Source organism: Dendrobates tinctorius, unplaced genomic scaffold (assembly GCF_039654945.1).
Source record: "Dendrobates tinctorius isolate UK_male_01 unplaced genomic scaffold, ASM3965494v1 ptg000007l, whole genome shotgun sequence".
In the NCBI taxonomy this organism is placed as follows: Eukaryota; Metazoa; Chordata; class Amphibia; order Anura; family Dendrobatidae; genus Dendrobates; species Dendrobates tinctorius.
In genome coordinates this window covers 43,991,439-44,010,996 of record NW_027361675.1, presented here as the reverse complement: position 1 = coordinate 44,010,996, position 19,558 = coordinate 43,991,439, and the positions used below count along the sequence as shown (strand labels likewise).

At 45.1% G+C, this 19,558-nt stretch overlaps 1 protein-coding gene across 3 annotated transcripts in view; it reads right to left on the bottom strand.

The window, feature by feature from the left end:
• LOC141088097 (ras GTPase-activating protein 4-like) overlaps positions 1 to 19,558 on the bottom strand; it is a 255,740-nt gene that overhangs the window by 24,329 nt on the left and 211,853 nt on the right. For all 3 annotated transcript variants that reach the window (XM_073574034.1, XM_073574043.1, XM_073574053.1), the window contains exons 18-19: positions 14,643 to 14,778; positions 5,056 to 5,176 (exon numbers count right to left, since the gene is read on the bottom strand). In XM_073574034.1, the coding sequence (XP_073430135.1) occupies positions 5,056 to 5,176; positions 14,643 to 14,778 (257 nt within the window). The remainder of the gene's footprint in view (positions 1 to 5,055; positions 5,177 to 14,642; positions 14,779 to 19,558) is intronic.

Sequence of the window (19,558 nt, the reverse complement as noted above, 5' to 3'; positions counted from 1 at the left end):
TGCTTGACTGACCAGCAAACTCACCTGACCTTAACTTCATGGAGAATCTATGGGGTATTGTCAAGAGGAAGATGAGAGACAACAGACCCAACAATGCAGACGAGCTGAAGGCTGCTATCAAAGCAACTTGGGCTTCCATAACACCTCAGCAGTGCCACAGGCCGATCACCTCCATGCCATGTCGCATTGATGTAGTAATTGATGCAAAAGGAGCCTCGACTAAGTATTGAATGCATTTACTGAACATACATTTCAGTAGGACAACATTTCTAATTTTAAAATCATTTTTCAAGCTGGTGTTATAAAGTATTCTAATTTACTGAGATAGTGACTTTTGGGTTTTCATTGTCTGTAAGCCATAATCATCAACATTAACAGAAATAAACACTTGAAATAGATCACTCTGTTTGTAATGACTCTATATAATATGTGAGTTTCACTTTTTGTATTGAAGAACTTTAATAAATTAAGTTTTTGATGATATTCTAATTTAGTGAGAAGCACGTGTACCTCTCGACCTTTGGTGAGTGTTTTGTATGTTAGTTGCTTTTTGTTATCACTGTTTATCTTACATGTTTATATAATGAAATCAACCATAGATCCAATAATAACTTGTGCTATATAAAACGTCATAAAACCAATTACTGCCACTCCAATCTCTACTGCCAGAGAGTAAGTGAACAGATTAAAAACACAAGAACCAAAAATATTTTCCAAATAAATTGCAATTTTATTCAATATACTATAAAACTTATATATATATAATTTTTATAGTATATAGAATAAAATTGCAATTTACTTGGACAATATTTTTTGGTTCTTGTGTTTTATCTGTCCATTTACTCTCTGGCAGTGGAGTTTGGAATGGCAGTAATTGGTTTTATGATGTTTATATACTAGCATTTCCGTACCAGGTCTCCTGGGGCGGGGGGGAGTAGCTTAAGGTATAACAGGAGAACAGTAAGGCTGGTGGCCCAAACCTCCTCACCTTTAGAGGTACCTTTGGGAGCAGGAATAGTTAGGGTCCCAGACCTAAGGACGGTGCAGGGCCCTTTTCCCTATTTACATACAGTCACAGTGAGACATCCTACCAAACAAGGACTTACACTTTAGACCAGGGGTGGGGAACCTCAGGCCCCAGGGCCATTTACGGCCCTCGATGACCTTTTATCAAGCCCCCGAGCAGATTCTCAGGGACCGCATTCTTGGGCAGGGAACTGTAGTTTGATTGCCACAAGCTCATTAATTTCTTCTTGCTCTGTTAGCACACACACGCAGTGTTCACTACTGAACACTGAAGGGCATGCAATGAAATATTAAGTCATGAAACCAGTGCCAGAGTCAGGATCTACTTTGTGAGCGGAGTTTGTACGGCCCCCGAAGGACGGTATAAATATCCAAATGGCCCCTGGCAGAAAAAAGATTCCCCACCCCTGCTTTAGACCCTGTCAAGAAATTATTGATTTGTTCCGTTAGAAATTCTACATACTGCTATTCCAGACATTTCTAATAAATGTCAGTAAATTACATGGCGACAGTGGGGACATACTTTCTGTGCAACGTTCAGGTGTTCCTAACAGTCCATAGACCACAAGAGTGGGGTATGTATCAAGCGAAATGTTGAAGCAATAATTATATGCAGATGCGGTAATTTCCATGGGTACCCTACATATATTGTTAGCACAATGTGACCATAAACCAAACTATCATGAAGATAAAGCAAATATAGTAGTTTCCAGTTCCAATTAAAAAATTTATTGTTGCACTTGTCCATCAAATTTTTACTTACCTCCTTTCTTTCCATGGAATTGTCATTTTAAAGATTTTTACATAAACAAAATGTTTTTATTGGAGCTGGAAACCACTAATTTTTCTTTGAATATTCCACATCTGGTCAGGAGGATGAATCTCTGTGCTCTACTGTATAGAACCGCAACAGGTGAGCTGTCATCTACTTTCAACGCATGCAGATAAAACACTCTCATTGTTAGGCCACGTTCACATGTTCATTATTTGGTCAGTATTTGACCCCAGTATCTGTAAGCCAGTAGCGTAGCTAACGGGGGGGGCAGAGGGGGTGGTCGCCCCGGGCCCGAGCTCTGAGGGGGCCCACCAGAGCTACGCTACTGTAACTGTATCGGTGTGCACAGTGCGCCCATACAGTTACATTCTGCGGCAGAGCAGGGAGAATCGATCTCCCTACTCTGCCGCCCAGCCGCTATGGGCCCCTAAGAAGGCGGTGGGGGGCCCCGATGCCAGCAGCGCGCCCCCCACTCACAGCCAGCAATGTCATCCTGGGCTATACTGTGCGCACAGGCCCTGTGATGAGGTCACGGGAGGGGTGGAGTCAAGGGGTCACATGCAGGGCTCTGCTGTGCTGGTTGTCTTGGTGCTGGATGAGGTAAAGTAAGTTTCTGTGTGGGCTCAGGAGGGGTTTACAGGGTGGATGTAGCAGAGCTGTGTATGAAGTGTACAGAGCGGAGCCGTGTGTGTAGAAGGTGTACGGAGCAGAGATATGCATGTATGAGGTGTACAGAGGAGCGGAGCCGCGTGTGTATGGGGTGAGCGGAGCCGTTTGTGTACGGAGCAGAGCCAAGTGTGTACGGGTCGGGGTGTACAAAGCAAAGCCGTGTGTGTACAGGGTGTACGGAGCAGAGCCGTGTGTGCGGGGTGTACGGAGTGGAGCCGTGTGTGCAATGTGTATGGATTGGAGCCGTATGTGTACAAGGTGTATGGTGCGGAGCCGCGTGTGTACGGGGTGTGCGGAGCAGAGCCTGTGTGAACAAGGTGTACGGAGCGGAACCGCATGTGTACAGCGTGTACGGAGAAGAGCCGCATGTGTACAGCGTGTACGGAGCAGAGCCGAGTGTATATGGGGTGTAGGGAGCAGAGCTGCATGTGTACAAGGTGTACGGAGCAGAGCCACATGTGTACAAGTGCACGGAGCGGAGCCGCGTTTGTACAGCGTGTATGTAGCAGATGCGCGTGTGTACAGCGTGTACGTGGCAGAGGTGCGTGTGTACAAGGTGTACAGAACAGAGCTGCGTGTGTACAAGGTGTACGGAATAGAGCCGCATGTGTACAAGGTGTATGGAACAGAGTCGCGTGTGTACAAGGTGTACGGAGCAGAGCTGTGTGTGTATAGGGGGTGTGGAGCAGAGCCGTGTGTGTATAGGGGGTATCTGGTGCAGTAATAGGGACACATACGGCAGCAGCGGCTCAGTATTGGGGTATCAAGGGCAGTAATAGGGACACATACGGCAGCAACGGCACTGTATTGGAGTATCAGGTGCAGTAATAGGGGCACATACGGCAGCAGCGGCTCAGCATTGGGGTATCAGGTGCAGTAATAGGGACACATACGGCAGCAGCGGCTCAGCATTGGGGTATCAGGTGCAGTAATAGGGACACATACGGCAGCAGAGGCTCAGTATTGGGGTGTCAAGTGCAGTAATAGGGACACATACGGCAGCAGCGGCTCAGTATTGGGGTATCAGGTGCAGTAATAGGGACACATACGGCAGCAGCAGAGGCTCAGTATTGGGGTATCAGGTGCAGTAATAGGGACATATACGGCAGCGGCGGCTCATCATTGGGGTATCAGGTGCAGTAATAGGGACACATATGGCAGCAGCAGAGGTTCAGTATTGGGGTATCAGGTGCAGTAATAGGGACACGTACGGCAGCAGCAGAGGCTCAGTATTGGGGTATCAGGTGTAGTAATAGGGACACATACGGCAGCAGCGGCTCAGTATTGGGGTATCAGGTGCAGTAATAGGGACACATATGGCAGCAGCGGTTCAGCATTGGGGTATCAGGTGCAGTAATAGGGACACATACAGCAGCAGCTGCTCAGCATTGGGGTATCAGCAGGATGAGTGGTTTGTACAGGTTGGGGATACATGGTGATGGGGCTGGAATATGAGAAGTGAAACGTGTCGTTGTTGTATTCTCTGTAGCCGAGTCCTGGCTGTAGGAGTTGTCATGTCGGTCTGGGCCAGATGGACGTGAAGAGTGACCGATTCCATCAGAAAGAACGTCAGCGGTAAGACACCAACTATACCTGTGCAGTAATCAGATATGTTTTGTAGGACTGGTATTTACCACTGATCATATTGCGGTAATATCCATGTTGGTCTTTATATAGGGATTATTTTCAGTAACAGTGCAGTCGTCTCCTACATCCACTATTAGGGTGCGTCACCGAGTTGTAATCACAGTTACCTAGTTAGGGGCCCACTCAGAAGTTTCGCCCCCCCTCAACCAAAACCCTAGCTACGCCTCTGCTGTAAGCGAAAATCAGGAGTTGAACAATCAGAGGAGAAGTATAATAGAAACATGTCACCACTTCTGCATTTATCACCCACCCCTGATTTTGGCTTACAAATACTGATGTAAAATACTGACCAAATACTGAACGTGTTAACGTGGTCTTAAAGGAATTTCTCAAAAATGTAATAAAATGGCCACCGTCACATGATTGAAAAGTAGCCCATCCTACTCATGTGTCAAGATGGATTGCAGTCTGAAGAAACACTGCTTCAGAGACCTGTGTGTCAATTGACAGAAACTGTATTGAAAGCAAACATAAATCCATTAACTGAGAAGTGTGTGACAGAAGAAATACATTTTCTCAGCTGACTGAGCACTAAGGATTATTTTATCCTGTCTCACTCCTCCAGGTCTAGTCAACTAAAGTGAAGATATATTTCTCCTCATGCCACACACCTCTTCTTAGTTCACGGAGGCACGTTTGCTTATGATAAAGCACTTATCATTTGACATAGAGGTTTCAGGGGCAGTATTCTTCAGACTGCAGCCCATTTTGACACATGAGCAGGACAGGCTGCAGTTTGAATTATGTGATGGGGCCCTTTTTTATTACAGTCTTAGAGAACCCCTTTAAAGAGTACGTGGTTGTGCAACAAAACGACATTCCACTGTGTTACATCAGAAATATTTATTAGTGTGTGATATCAGCTTCACCTTTTTGTAACCATGTATAACACTGAAATATTCCCACACTGTCATATGGATGGCAAACAGACAGTTTACCTCATTATCTCTCTCACGCCAATCAAATGTCTGAAAATAAGCTGTGCCTCTAGATCAGGATTTAAGAGATCGTTCCATTCCTGTAATGTGACTTCATGCCGAGTTTTGTCACAGCCAGCAACTGAAAATAAAGGAGACAGCTTATGTACAGTACCTGGTCCAGTTTTTAACAATTAAAGGATTATTCCCACAATCACATTATTTTTCACAAGGCATAGTAAATGCATACTTATTGTAATATATAGACCAAATTGAGCATAAAGATTGTTCCTTGTACCTTTCTGTCTTTTTTTATCTTTATATGCTCCACTGTTCATCTAGCCTCAGATGGGCTGTCCAATTGTTATACTGCTAAAACCACATTTCCCAGCAGCATAATACTTTCCTCCAGTGCTGCAGACCCTTCTGTCCCTCTCCTGTGTTTCCCACCTATCTGGGTTTACAGGGCTGCATCATCCATGAGTCAATCTGAGAATTCAGCTCAGGCGGCAATCAGTCTCTGAATACAGGGGGTCGCAGAGCGTCACCGTCCCCTTCAATCAGATAATGTAGTGCGGTGCCGACGCCATGCTTCTGCAATGCTGTTTGCGGTGACGGTGAGTCACTCATTGTGTTTGTGTGTGAGCCTGCTGGTATCATGCAGAGGCTTGTAATTGATGAGGTCACAGGAGGGAAGGAGTTAGGGCCCCCTGATCATGTGACCCCTGACTCCTCCCCTCCTGTGACCTCATCACAGGTCCTGTGCGTGTATGCAGGACTCTGCTGTGCTGGTTGTCATGGTGCTGGTCTGGAGGTGGGTAGTTTCTGTGTGGGGTCAGGAGGGGTTTACAGTGTGGATGTAGCAGAGCCTTGCGTGTATGAGGTATACAGAGCAGAGCCGTGTGTGTACAAAGTGTACGGAGCAGAGCCATGTGTACAAGGTGTATGGAGCCACGTGTGTTCGAGGTGTACGGAGCGGAGCCGTGTGTGTACGAGGTGTACAGAGCAGAGCCGTGTGTGTATATGAGGTGTACGGAGCAGAGCTGTGTGTGTACAAGGTGTACGGAGCAGAGCCATGTGTGTACGAAGTGTACGGAGCAGAGCCATGTGTGTACAAGGTGTACAGAGCCGCGAGTGTTCGAGGTGTACTGAGCGGAGCCGTGTGTGTGCAAGGTGTCCAGAGTGGAGCAGCATGTGTACGGAGCAGAGCCGTGTGTGTGCGAGGTGTACGGAGCGGAGCCGCGCGTGTACGAGGTGTACGGAGCGGAGCCGCTAGTGTGCGAGGTGTCCAGAGTGGAGCCGCACGTGTGCGAGGTGTCCAGAGCAGAGCCGCGTGTGTACGAGGTGTATGGAGCAAAGCCGCATGTGTACAAGGTTTACGGAGTGGAGCCATGTGTGTACAAGGTGTACAGAGCGTGGCCACGTGTGTAAAAGGTGTACGGAGCAGAGCCGCATGTGTACAAGGTTTACGGAGTGGAGCCGTGTGTGTGCGCGAGATGTACAGAGCGGAGCCGCGTGTGTACGAGGTGTGCGGCGCTGCGTGTGTACGGGGTGTACAGAGTGGAGCCTCATGTGTACGGGTTGTGCGTAGTGGAGCTGTGTGTGTTTGGGGCGTACAAAATGGAGCCCTGTGTGTACGACGTGTACGGAGCGGAGCAGAGCCGTGTGTGTACGAGGTTTACGGAGTGGAGCCATGTGTGTACAACGTGTACAGAGAGTGGCCATGTGTGTAAAAGGTGTATGGAGCAGAGCCGCATGTGTACGAGGTTTACGGAGTGGAGCCATGTGTATACTGAGTGGAGCCGTGTGTGTGCGAGGTGTACAGAGCGGAGCCATGTGTGTATGAGGTGTTCGGAGCCATACATGTACAAGGTGCATGGTGTGGAGCATTCATACCTCCCAGCGGGACAGTCCATATTTTGATAGAGAGTCTGCCCCACTGCCCCGACCGGGAGCTTACTTTTCCCGCAGACACAGGAGTACACGGCGGAGACCCGAGGAGCACTTTAAAATTTGCACGTAACGTTCCACCGGAAGTGACGTGCTAGAAGCTGACCGGAAATGAGGTAATTTCGGGAGATTGTGACGGAACCATGGAGGCACTTCAGGGAATGCTTCAGATCCATCACCGTGTCCTCCTCCGACAGCGTGGACAGCGGGATCGCCTTGAACTCGGGGATGCCGGCCATGTGAGCGGATCATGACATGTCCTGCATCGGGAGGCTCAGGTGAGCACTACAATGGGAGTCGGGCTGCTATAGTATCTTTATAGAATTTTTCTTTTTTTGTCTCTCTGTTTCTTTCTCTCTCGCTGTTCTTTCTTTCTCCCTCTAATCTTTCTTTTTTCTTTCTCTCTCTCTCTGTTATTTCTTTCTTTCCTCTCTTTCTCTCTCTCTATTTTCTTTCTCTCTGTTCTTCCTTTCTCTCTCTCTTTTCTTTCTTTCTCTCACTCTGTTCTCTTTCTTTCCCCTCTTTCTTTCTTTCCTCTCTTTCTCTCTCTGTTCTCTGTTTTTTATTTCTTTCCCCTCTTTCTTTCTCTCTCCCTCTCTGTTCTTTCTTTCTCTCTCCTCTTTCTTTTTTTCTCTTCTTTTTTCTGTCCACTCTTTCTTTCTCTCTCTATGTTCTTTTTTTCTTCTTTCTTTCTTTCCCCCTGTTCTTTCTTTCTCTTTCTTTCCCCTCTTTCTTTCTCTAATCTTTCTTTCTAATCTTTCTTTCTCTCTCTGTTCTCTTTCTTTCCCCTCTTTCTTTATTTCTTTCTATCCGTTCTCTCTCTGTTCTTTCTTTCTCTCTCTTTCTCTCTCTCTGTTCTTTCTTTCCCCTTTTTCTATTTTTCTCTCTCTCTGTTCTTTTTTCTGTCCCCTCTTTCGTTCTCTCTGTTCTTTCTTTCTCTGTTTTTTTTTCTCTCTCTCTGTTCTTTTTTCTGTCCCCTCTTTCGTTCTTTCTTTCTGTTTCTTTTTCTATCTCTCTGTTGTTTCTTTCTTTCCCCTTTTTTCTTTCTCTCTCTGTTGTTTCTTTCTTTCCCCTCTTTCTTTCTCTCTGTTCTTTCTTTCTTTCCCCTCTTTCTTTTTTCTCTGTTCTTTTTTCTGTCCCCTCTTTCTTTCTCTCTCTGTTCTTTCTTTCTCTCTGTTTGTTTCTTTCTTTCTTCTTTCTTTCTCTCTGTTCTTTCTTTCCCCTCTTTCTTTCTCTCTTCTTTCTTTTTTTCTCCTCTTTCTTTCTCTCTCTGTTCTTTCTTTCTTTTCCTCAGTACCAGTCAGTGTGCCCACAGTACCAGTAGAATAAGAGGGGTAGGAAACTAGGTGGCAATGGTCACATTGAGCCTCTGATACTTTTTACTGGTGTATAATCATATGCCGTGAGCACCCCCATAAAGTGGGCAAGCCCCAGACAACAGGGTACAAACAAATCACTATTACTATCAGTCCAAGTGGACAATTATATACGTAAAGTTAATGATGTCCCTGTGCCAAGCAGTGCGGAGGATCAGAATACACTGAGGAGAGCAGAGCAGCGGGGTTTGGGGAGAAGAATTATATGGGGCCCATTATGCTGTATGAACTAATATATGGTGCCCATTATACTGTATGAAGTAATATATGGGGCCCATTATGCTGTATGAAGTAATATATTGGGCCCAATATACTGTATGAAGTAATATATGGGGCCCATTATACTGTATGGAGCATTATATGGGGCCCATAATACTGTATGGAGAATTATGTGGGGATAGGGGATGACTTTCTGTTTGTTGTGGATCTGACTGCTGGGACCACCATGATCCTGGCAAATGTAGCTTTGAAGAGCACCATTTAAATGGAACTGTGGTCAATCATATGCACTGTGGTGCTATTCACATGTGGCTCTTCAAATAACTCCTTTAAGAGAGTGATGAGGGGACGACAAAGTATAGCAAAAATTCACTGATTGGTGCTGATCAGTGTTATAGTTTGTGGGCTGGTGGGATTTGTGTGGTAGGGCTGCATTTTCGTCCCAGTCCGGCCCTGTGCCAGGCCTACCATTGCCATTAATGACCCTTGTTCTGGATACTTCTGTGTTGTTCTTGTATGTGCGTGTGATGGCGCTGACATCCTTGTGTTTGGACACCTTTTTTTTTCTATTTTTCTAAATCAAAATGTCCACTATTGTACTCAGTTTTACAATATAGATACAGTATAAAAATTTACTTTGTGTGCGGGGGGGGGGGGGGGGGGTGTCATTTTGCTGTTCGCCTCAGGCAGCAGAGAGGCTAGGTTCACCCCTGTGGGTTTAGGTCTCAGAGCTGTGCTGGAAGCTGACTGGCCGAGGAATATGTAAAAAAGCATTGACTTCCAGCACAGCTCTGCTAGGATGTGTTCACTCCACCACAGATATGTTAGTGCCATTAAGCTAAATTTATATTCAGAGTGAGCCTACTTCTGGAGATATGCCCTGTTCCAGAAATGTGATGTTGTCTAAATGGTTAGGATAGTATTACCCTTTTAAAGGATTTGTGCAGAATTAGAAAAACATGGCTGCTATCTTGCAAAACAATCTACTGCAGACAGATCAAGGATGAAAGTTGCCAATGCCCCTCTGTTGGTGCATATCGCAGAAGATAATCCTGAAAGCAGCATTTCCAAATTCATAACACTGATCCGTCAACATTTGGCATCAACACAGCTCAGCACAGCTGGTCTCAGCTTTGCTGTGCTTCTGCAATTGTTATCTCAAGCTGTGTTGTGGAGGCAGAGCGGAATGCAGAACTGTTGATTTCTGCTACAAACCAACTAACAGATCAATGATGTAAAAACACAAATGCAGCTATATCGTGTATGGCAAAAATAAAATTAGTATGGCAGACTAGTGCACAAGACCATACAGTGTACAGAGGAATAGAGTGTACAGGGTGGGCCATTTATATGGATACACCTGGGTGGGCTATGTATATGGATACACCTAAATAAAATGGGAATGGTTGGTGATATCAACTTCCTGTTTGTGGCACATTAGTGTATGGGAGGGGGAAAAATTTTCAAAATGGGTGGTGACCATGGCGGCCATTTTGAAGTCAGCCATTTTGAATCCAACCAGGTGTATCCATATAAATGGCCCACACTGTAGAATACATTATGTTGGTGGCGGATGCACAGCAGAGCTATGCTGGAAGACAGCTGAGAAAGACTGCACTGCGTATGATTGACCAAAAGCACTAGAACCACAAAAAGATGACTCAAATTAGTACTGGAGGATAAATAAAGCCTAAAGAGGCATCTTTGGTGGTAATATGTGCAAAATATAATTATAGAAGGATAGGGAAAATGAAGGGAGGTCAGCTCACCAGTCTCGGTTGCGATCCATAATCCTCCTGCGCACGGAGTCACCTTGATCAGGGGTGTTGACTGAAGCAAAATAAAGGATGGAATCTCCAGCGCTGGACTTCAGTTAAAAATACATCATTTATTGTAAATTCTTAAAATCGAACAGAAAAAAGTATGGATAAGGACATACAGGCAGATGGGGTCTCTGGTGGTCTCCAACCAACGCGTTTCGACCTAGAGGGTCTTACTCATGGAACCATGAGTAAGACCCTCTAGGTCGAAACGCGTTGGTTGGAGACCACCAGAGACCCCATCTGCCTGTATGTCCTTATCCATACTTTTTTCTGTTCGATTTTAAGAATTTACAATAAATGATGTATTTTTAACTGAAGTCCAGCGCTGGAGATTCCATCCTTTATGTGCAAAATATGGCACATTTAAAGGGAACCTGTCATGTTAAAAACGGTATCTCATCTACAGGCAGGATGTTATAGCGCAGGAGGAGCTGATTGGATTAGGGGAAACATTTCAGTAAACCTTGCATTTTAATAATTAAAATCCCTGGTGTTTGTAAGCAAGTGAGTCAGTACGATTCAGTGATTGACAGTCGTCCCTGCATGACTGTGCATACAGAGATATCTGTCAATCACGGAGTAGTATCGCCCACTGGAGTCATGGGCTTACAAATAGAGATGAGCGAAATTGTTCGGATTCGGTTCCGAATACGATCGGCAACGAATATTGTTTTTGCAATATTCGTCGAACACAGACAAACGTCATTATAGTCAATGGGAGTAGAAATTACCGAATATGTTTGGAACCGATCAAAAGACATACATTCGGCACAAATAGTGTTCGAATATGGCCCGAATATGTCAAAATCAGATTCAGGGCCAAAATCCAAACAAATTCGCTCATCTCTACTTACAAATACCAAGTTAGGCCCTGTGCACACGGCGCGGATTCTGCCGCGGATCCGCAGCGGTTTTGCCACTGCGGATCTGCAGCAGAACTGCAGGTGATGTACAGTACCATTAAACACTATGAAAAAAAAACCTGCTGTGCACATGCTGCGGATTTTTCCGTGCGGTTTTCGTGCGGAAAAAAAAAGCAGCATGTGACTTCTTTTGTGCGGTTTTCCTGCAGTTTTCCACCTACTCCACTATAGGAATCCGCAGGTGGAAAACCGCACAAAAACCGCAAAAAAACAGGAAGAAATCCGCAGGAAAAATACAGGTCATTTGACCTGCGGATTTGGTGAATTCTGCACAGAAAATGCATGCACAGAATACGCACCTTGTGCACATAGCCTAATACTGAATCTCTTCCAACAAACCTGCACATGATTCATTCATATCAAGCTTTTATACCATGCTGCTCTCAGATCAGATTACAAGTACATCGTGCCAGGGTCATTTTAATAATGAGATTGGCACAAATGAATAAATATATCTGTACATTAATAGTAGAACACACTGTGATTTGGGCTATACTCCTTTGTAAGAGGCTGGACAGAATTAGGAAAACATGGGTTATTTCTTCCATAAACATTTCCATACCTGCTCATGGGTTATACATGGCACTGCAGTTCAGATGAACTGACCTGACTGATCCCTCCAACACTACAGGCAGGATAGTTTTGCAACACAGCCGTCATGTTTGTCTAATTCTATATAACACCTTGGATAGGGTAACCATATTCTAGACATTTACAGGATTTCCACATAAACGTCTGGACCAATTCAGATCTCCAGAAGTAGGCTCCTTATGAACCCTCATCCCATGAACATTATGGTATTTTCCATTTCAGATTTTGCATTTTCCATATTACCCCATATAAGCCATATTTTATTTAAATTCAGGGGCGGACCCACCGCCCGTACAGCCGGTTCATTGAACGGGGGCCCCACCAGCCTCCTGCACCCACATGGCTAATAATTCAATTCAAATTAGCCATGTGGAGCGCTGCAAGGAGGAGAGGAGAGGAGAGCAGCGCTGCAGGAGGCAGCAGAGTGAGGGCGTGTGTATGCTGTGAGCAGAGCCGTGTATGTGTACAAGGTGTATGGAGCGGAGGCGTGTGTGTACAGAGTGGAGCCGTGTGTGTGTACGGAGCGGAGTCGTGTGTGTACGGGGTGTACGGAGCAGAGTCATGTGTGTGTACAGGGTGTACGGAGCGGAGCCGTGTGTGCAAGGTGTATGGAGCGGAGCAGTATGTGTACGAGGTGTATGGAGCGGTGCCGCGTGTGTACGGGGTGTGCGGAGCGGAGCTGCATGTGTACAAGGTGTACAGAGCGGAGCCAGGTGTGTACAAGGTGTACGGAGCGGAGTCACGTGTGTACAGCGTGTACGGAGCAGAGCTTCGTATGTACAAGGTGTACGGAGCAGAGCTGCGTGTGTACAAGGTGCACGGAGCACAGTGCGTGTGTACAAGGTGAACAGAGCAGAGCCGTATGTGTACAAGGTGCACGGAGCACAGCCACGTGTGTACAAGGTGCACGGAGCAGAGCCGTGTATGTACAAGGTGTACAGAGCGGAGCCGTGTGTGTATAGGGGATGTGGAGCGGAGCCATGTGTGTATAGGGGGTATCAGGTGCAGTAATAGGGACACATACGGCAGGAGCGGCTCAGCATTGGGGTATCAGGTGCAGTAATAGGGACACATACGGCAGAAGCTGCTCAGTATTGGGGTATCAGGTGTAGTAATAGGCGCATGCGCAGGTTCAGATCTCGTCCCGAGATCTCGGGGAACAAAATCTCGTTGCGGAGATATGAATCTCGTCTCCCGAGATCTCGGGACGAGATCTGAACCTGCGCATGCGCCGTCCCCGGACCAGCGGCCATCTTCCCGGCGTCCATGTTCCCGGAGGCCACTGCAACATGGCAGCAGCCAGCAACGGATGTGTGGGGGCCTCCGGGCTTCGAGGAAATGCCGGCGGAGCCCCCCATGGAGCCAAAGAGCCGCTACCCCTGCATCGGAGCACAGCTTGCTGCCACCACCGCACCACAGAGCCCCGCGGCACCTGCACCAACCACCAGCCATGGACGGATGTAAGTATATTGCGACCATAAGACGCACCCCCCACTTTCCACAAACATTTTTGGGGAAAAAAGTGCGTCTTATGGTCCGAAAAATACGGTAACTGAAGGCTATGCTGGGCTGTATACCATATTTTATTTGGAGGCTATGCTGGGCTGTATATAGCACCTGGAGGCTGTTGTGGGCTGTATATATTACCTGAAGGCTGTGCTGGGCTGTATATATTAACTGGAGGCTGTGCTGGGCTGTATATATTAACTGGAGGCGGTGCTGGGCTGTATATATTACATGGAGTCTGTGCTGGGCGCTGTATATATTACCTGAAGGCTGTTGCTGGACTGTATATTTTAGCTGGAGGCTATGCTGGGCTGTATATATTGTTTGGATGCTGTGCTGGGCTGTATATATTAACTGAAGGATATGCTGGGCTGTGTACCATATTTTATTTGGAGGCTGTGCTGGGCTGTATATATTAACAACTAGAGGCAATGCTGGGCTAGTGGGCTATATATGTTATTTGGAGGCTGTGCTGGCCTGTATATATAATTTGGAGGCTGCAACTGGCAAATAATAAATACAGCCCAGCAGCACCCTACAGATATTATATCTAGCCCTGCATAGCCTCAATATTAGATATACAGTACATTTACGGTTGGGAAAATCTGCAGCAAAAATTGACATGGTATAGATTTTCCCGCTCTAAAAAACGCAGCATATCCGCTATATATTTTAGTGGCATCATGTAACGCGGATCTAGCACAACTGCGCTTGCCGCAGCTGGCCGCAAGCCCAGTAGAGAATGAATGGGGCATGCCGGATCGGTGCCACAAGTCGCCCGTTAGGCGGCAGAGGTGCGGAAGTCTGCTGGATCTGCTCCTAGTAGGGGGGCCCGAAAAATTTCTTGCACAGAGGCCCACTACAGTCTGTGTCCGCCCCTGTTTAATTTACGTCAGTTGATAACAATGCTGACAGCAGTACTTTCTATGTATATAAAAATGACAAAAAGAAAAGTGCCCATGGCCACCAATCAGGTCTATAATTTCATTTTCCAAAAGGCCATTGAGAACTGAGAAGTGAATTCTGATAGGTTGTCATCGACAGCTGCTCAACTTGAAGCAGTTTTGATGTAGCTTTCCTTTGTATATTGTTTGAGGAGAGGTAGCATACGATTGTATATAAGGTGGTATGAGGACGTGTATATATAGACACTAAAAACATTTCTAAATGTAAACTCTTTAGCATGCTAAAAAAAACATTATTTATGGATGATGCAATACCTCCTTTGTCCTTCTGGTGGCAGCAGCTCCACTTCTCTCCTTTGTAGACACCAGGATGATAGGAGCCAAGCAAATCACTGTTGTTAACACATATCTTTCTCAATGCAGACAGCCACTGATTTAGTTCATTAACGCACTGAAATATAAACAAGGGGTTAAAGGAACTCTTTTGTGAACAAGTTATCTTATACGATAATCAGAATATTAATAAAAAACAAATGTTCACAGCTGTAGGCATGTTCTTTACATGAGCTGATGCAAACTCTCAAAAAACTGAAATTGCAAGTTAAGAGGTGGCAAAAAAATGAAAAAATACCAAGGGGGTGAATACTTTTGCAAGCCACTCTATATCTGTGACAATAAAGAATGATGGTTAACGACAAAGATGCAAGTTTTCTCCCCTACCCATCACCTTTAAAATTATGTAATTGGGGTTTCTACAACCCTTTATATCACCATAGGCGCTCCAGAATACCTCTGAAAATGTGTCTTATGCAGGTCCTATGCTGTATGTAAATTGTCTGATTGGAGACTCTAGATTGTAATCGGTACCACCCCAGTCCCTTGATACGCCGCCTCTTCTATCTGGGTGGAAGTGGAAGAAGTCTCTACATCATCCACACAGTGCCTGCGCAGAAGGGAGAGAGGAGACGCGAATTCACCCATCTGACCGGACCTCCACACATTACTTCTCTAGGAAAAAGGTTCTTCAGGAAGCCCATGGAGAACTTAAGTAGTAGATATCCATCCATTAAATTCCAGGTTTATAGTGTGGAAGGGAATCGTGTTGAGGCCCAGTGTGTGGATGGCTAAGTACACTAGACACACACTGCTAAAATGAAAATATCTAATCTCCCTATTTTCTCGATGGTATTGAGTTAGCTCCAGATTCTACCTCCCTGTGTATTATATTGTGTATACATATATGAGATATTGAATATACCATATCAGATCTCCATAGGGCATACTAGGGACAGCTGTTGGTGAGCGGCAGCGCCATTTGCGCTTTCATAGGGTGCTAACCTCTGCGGCTAGGTAGGATGTAGGGTGAATTATCAACTGTATTGTTTAATTACTTTGTCTTATACTGTCTAAAAAGAAATGTAATGAGATTTTTTGTATTGTTTGTCTTGTCCTATGTGTTCAGTGCACATCTGAATCGTGGTCTGCATGAATAAACAGGCTATTAAATGACTGTCAATCTGTAAATAATTATTGATCGGCAGTTGTTGATCGTCGCAATATCATCTACTGAAATGGACCTTAACTATTTTGGTCATTAAAGGGAATCTGTCACTAGGATCAACCCCATAAGCCGTCTATATGGGCAGGTTATAGGAAGCTAAATAAAATAATCCCTTGATATCCGTGATCTGATGTCTTATTCCAGAGAATTCCACATTTTTCTTATATGTAAATGACTTCTTCCAATCAAAGGGGTGGACACTGCCTAGAAGATAACTCTGCCTCCAGAGCTTATTTTAAATAAAAGGGGGAGTTACCAGTGTGAGACAAGTAACTAACACAGAACGGGAGAACACATTTTTTGCTCCTCTCTCTGCTCTACTGTATTGCAACAATATTGCAGCCCTGTCTGCCGGTGAGATGGAAGCTGAGAGGAAGCTGCAGATGCGTCAGTTATAATCACACACAGCTCTGCAGTGAGATCAGGCCATTACACATCACACTGGTAACCATTACACATCACACTGGTAACACTGGTAGCTAGAGTTGAGCGAAACAGGTCGGTCAGATTCATAAGTCGCCGACTTATGGCAAAGTCGGGTTTCGCCGACTGAAACCCGACCACAGCGTGAAGTCGGCCATGCGGTCAGCAAAACAAGCGCCAAAGTCGGAGTTCCCAGAATACTTGCACATGACTTTTTTCAGCCACTGAGCAAGGACGTACACTGTGGGCAACGAGATGACATGTGCAGCGGAGAGAGAGAGTTTTCGCGCACTTTAAAAAAGCGGTCCGGCATGTAGGTGTGTTTACTGTACTCCACTCCCTGCCGACTTTGCTTCCCCATTGACTTGCATTGGGTTTCGTGTTTCAGTCGGACCTTCGACTTTTCCCGATAGTCGGCTGATTTCATTCGACTAGACTTTTGAGAAAGTCGGGTTTCATGAAACCCGACTCGACCCAAAAGAAGTCAAAGTCGCTCATCTCTACTGGTAACCATTACATATCACACTGGTAACTCCCCCTTCATGTAAAATAATCTCTGGGCAGAGTTATCTCCAGGCACCATCCTCCCCATAGCCTGGAAGAGGTCATTTACATAAAGTGATAAAAGATAATTTATCAACAACAAGGCATCTGATATGAGGCATATAGTGAGGACTGTTTTCAGCATTCTATAACCTGTATGAACATATTAATAGTTTAGAAAGGTCAAATGTGGTAACACATTCCCTTTATCTATTACCGTTCCAGTTTCAGTAATTATCATTGCACCATATAAAGTTTAAAATTACTGAAATATGTTACTCTTTTTCTTGGAATAGTTAAAAGAGTTCTCTTTTTGGAGACTTTTTTTTTTTTTTACTGAAATGCATGTACTGTATATGGGACTAATAACCATTTTTACAATTGGGACTTGTTATCAATTTTACGCTGTATGCCTTCAATAACTTTTGTTTAGCTATCATCTATTCTATAGCTGTCTGCAGAACAGTGAGCTTCTTTTAAAGAGTTTGTAACTCTGTAATCTGTCTCTTTCAGAGCTATTTTCAGTTGTTCTATGATCACACACCACATCAAAGTTGAATGTGCAAATAACCAAAGAGCCTGTGTATGGACATCCATTGTAATTATTATAAATCCGGCGTTAAACCAACCTAACCTACAGATGTAATGTGGCATCATGAGCAACAATCTCTCATAAAACAGTTGCTAGAGTATGGGCAATAGCACAGAATATATTGAGGGGCTCAGATACGCCACTAGTTTCACCTTGGGTGCCACTCTGGTTTGATCCTCACGTTCCATATTTATATTCTCTGCCTGATGTGGTCCTCTGGGTGAGGTGTGGTATCAAATTCACCTTTCATATTTTCTCATACTTCTGAATTGCTTACATTTGAGGATTTCCAAGCTAGATATAGGGTTCTTGATACTACTAAGTCCCTATACATACAACCTCATCATGAAGTGTGTGCGTGCACAGTATCGGGAAGTGTCAGTGTCCCTGAGTTTTTCTAAATTGGAAGGGCTCTTGGGGATCTGTGATTTACCTAAACCGCTACCACAAGCATACACTCTTCTCCAGTCATCTGTTGTCAGGCTTTATGATAAGACTTATCAGAAATGGGTGGCGGATATACCAGACTCTACTGTGGAGGAATGGGGAAAGAGGGAAGATACATATAGTCCTCAGTGGTGAGTGCTAGTGACTGTTTGATCCAGACAAAATTTCTAACCAGAGTTTGTTGTACTCTGGAAATGTTAAAGAGAACCTGTCGACAGAATCAGGCATTATAAACTAAAGGTATGTGCATAAAGGCACCGTGCTTCTGATTTACTGTAATTATGCACCTTAACTGTAGAAATCAGCAGCCTGGTTATTCTCTAATCACCTGTAGAAGTTTTGGTGCATAAGTGTTAACCTATTACCCATGCTTTTATGCACATACCTTTAGTTTATAATGGCTGATCCTGATGACAGGTTCTCTTTGAGGAAGATTGGGATAGTGCTTTCATTTTCAAGCAGTGGTTGGCTCCTTTCTGCACTCAATTTGGTCCTGTCCAAAAATTCTTCCATTATGATCTGAGCTACATCTGTTTCTTCATGAACACTTTAAATTCTCTAGGATGTTGTATACTAAAGTCTGCCTGCTGAGTATTATAGATGAGCCTATTAATGGGTCTAACACGAGACTCTTTTTTAGATTTCTGTTTTTCTGTGTTGGAAAGCTTATTATAATGGCATGGAAATTCCACAGAAGTCCCCTGTATGCTCCACTGGCATAAGGAGTTATGGAGATACTATACGTTTTAGCCATACATCGTGTATATTTCCGAGATCTTCAGAACACAGCGAATGCCCAGCTGGGTTTTGACCTTTTCTAGCACCCGGGGTATAAAGCTATATAAAACAGCAAATAGACACCAGATAGCAATGCTGTGTTTGGTCTTAACGCGTAGCAGGGGCCCGGCCGGATCCGATGGCACCAAAACTGCCTCCCTAGGGCCATCTATTAAGGAATTATTATTATTATTTATTTATATAGTACCATTAATTCCATGGTGCTGCACATGAGAAGGGGTTACATACAAATTACAGATATCACTTACAGTAAACAAACTAACAATGACATACTGATACAGAGGGGTACCCTGCCCTATCGGTTTACATTCTACAGGACAGGATGGTGGGGAAGGAGACAGTAGGTTGGGGGGTGGCAGCAGCTCTGATGTTGGTTGAGGCGGGAGCTCCGGTAGTGGTGAGGAGGCAGCGGGGTCATTGCAGGCTGTAAGCTTTCCTGAAGAGGTGGGTTTTCAGGTTCCGTCTGAAGAATCCGAATGTGGTTGATAGTCGGACGTGCTGGGGCAGAGAATTCCAGAGGATGGGTGATATTCGGGAGAAATCGTGGAGGCAGTTGGGTGAGGAGCGAATAAGAGAGAGGAGAGAAGGAGGTCTTGGAAGGACCGGAGATTACGTGAGGGAAGATATCGGGAGATTAGTTCAGAGACTTAAGGAGGAGACAGGTTATAGATGGCTTTGTAGGTCAGTATTAGTAATTTGAACTGGATACGCTGAGGGAATGGGAGCCAGTGAAGAGATTTGAAGAGGGGAGAAGCGGAGGAGTAGCGAGGAGAGAGATTAGTCGGGCAGCAGAGTTAAGGATGGACTGGAGAAGTGCGAGGGTGTTAGCAGGGAGGCCACAGAAAAGGATGTTGCAGTAGTTGAGGC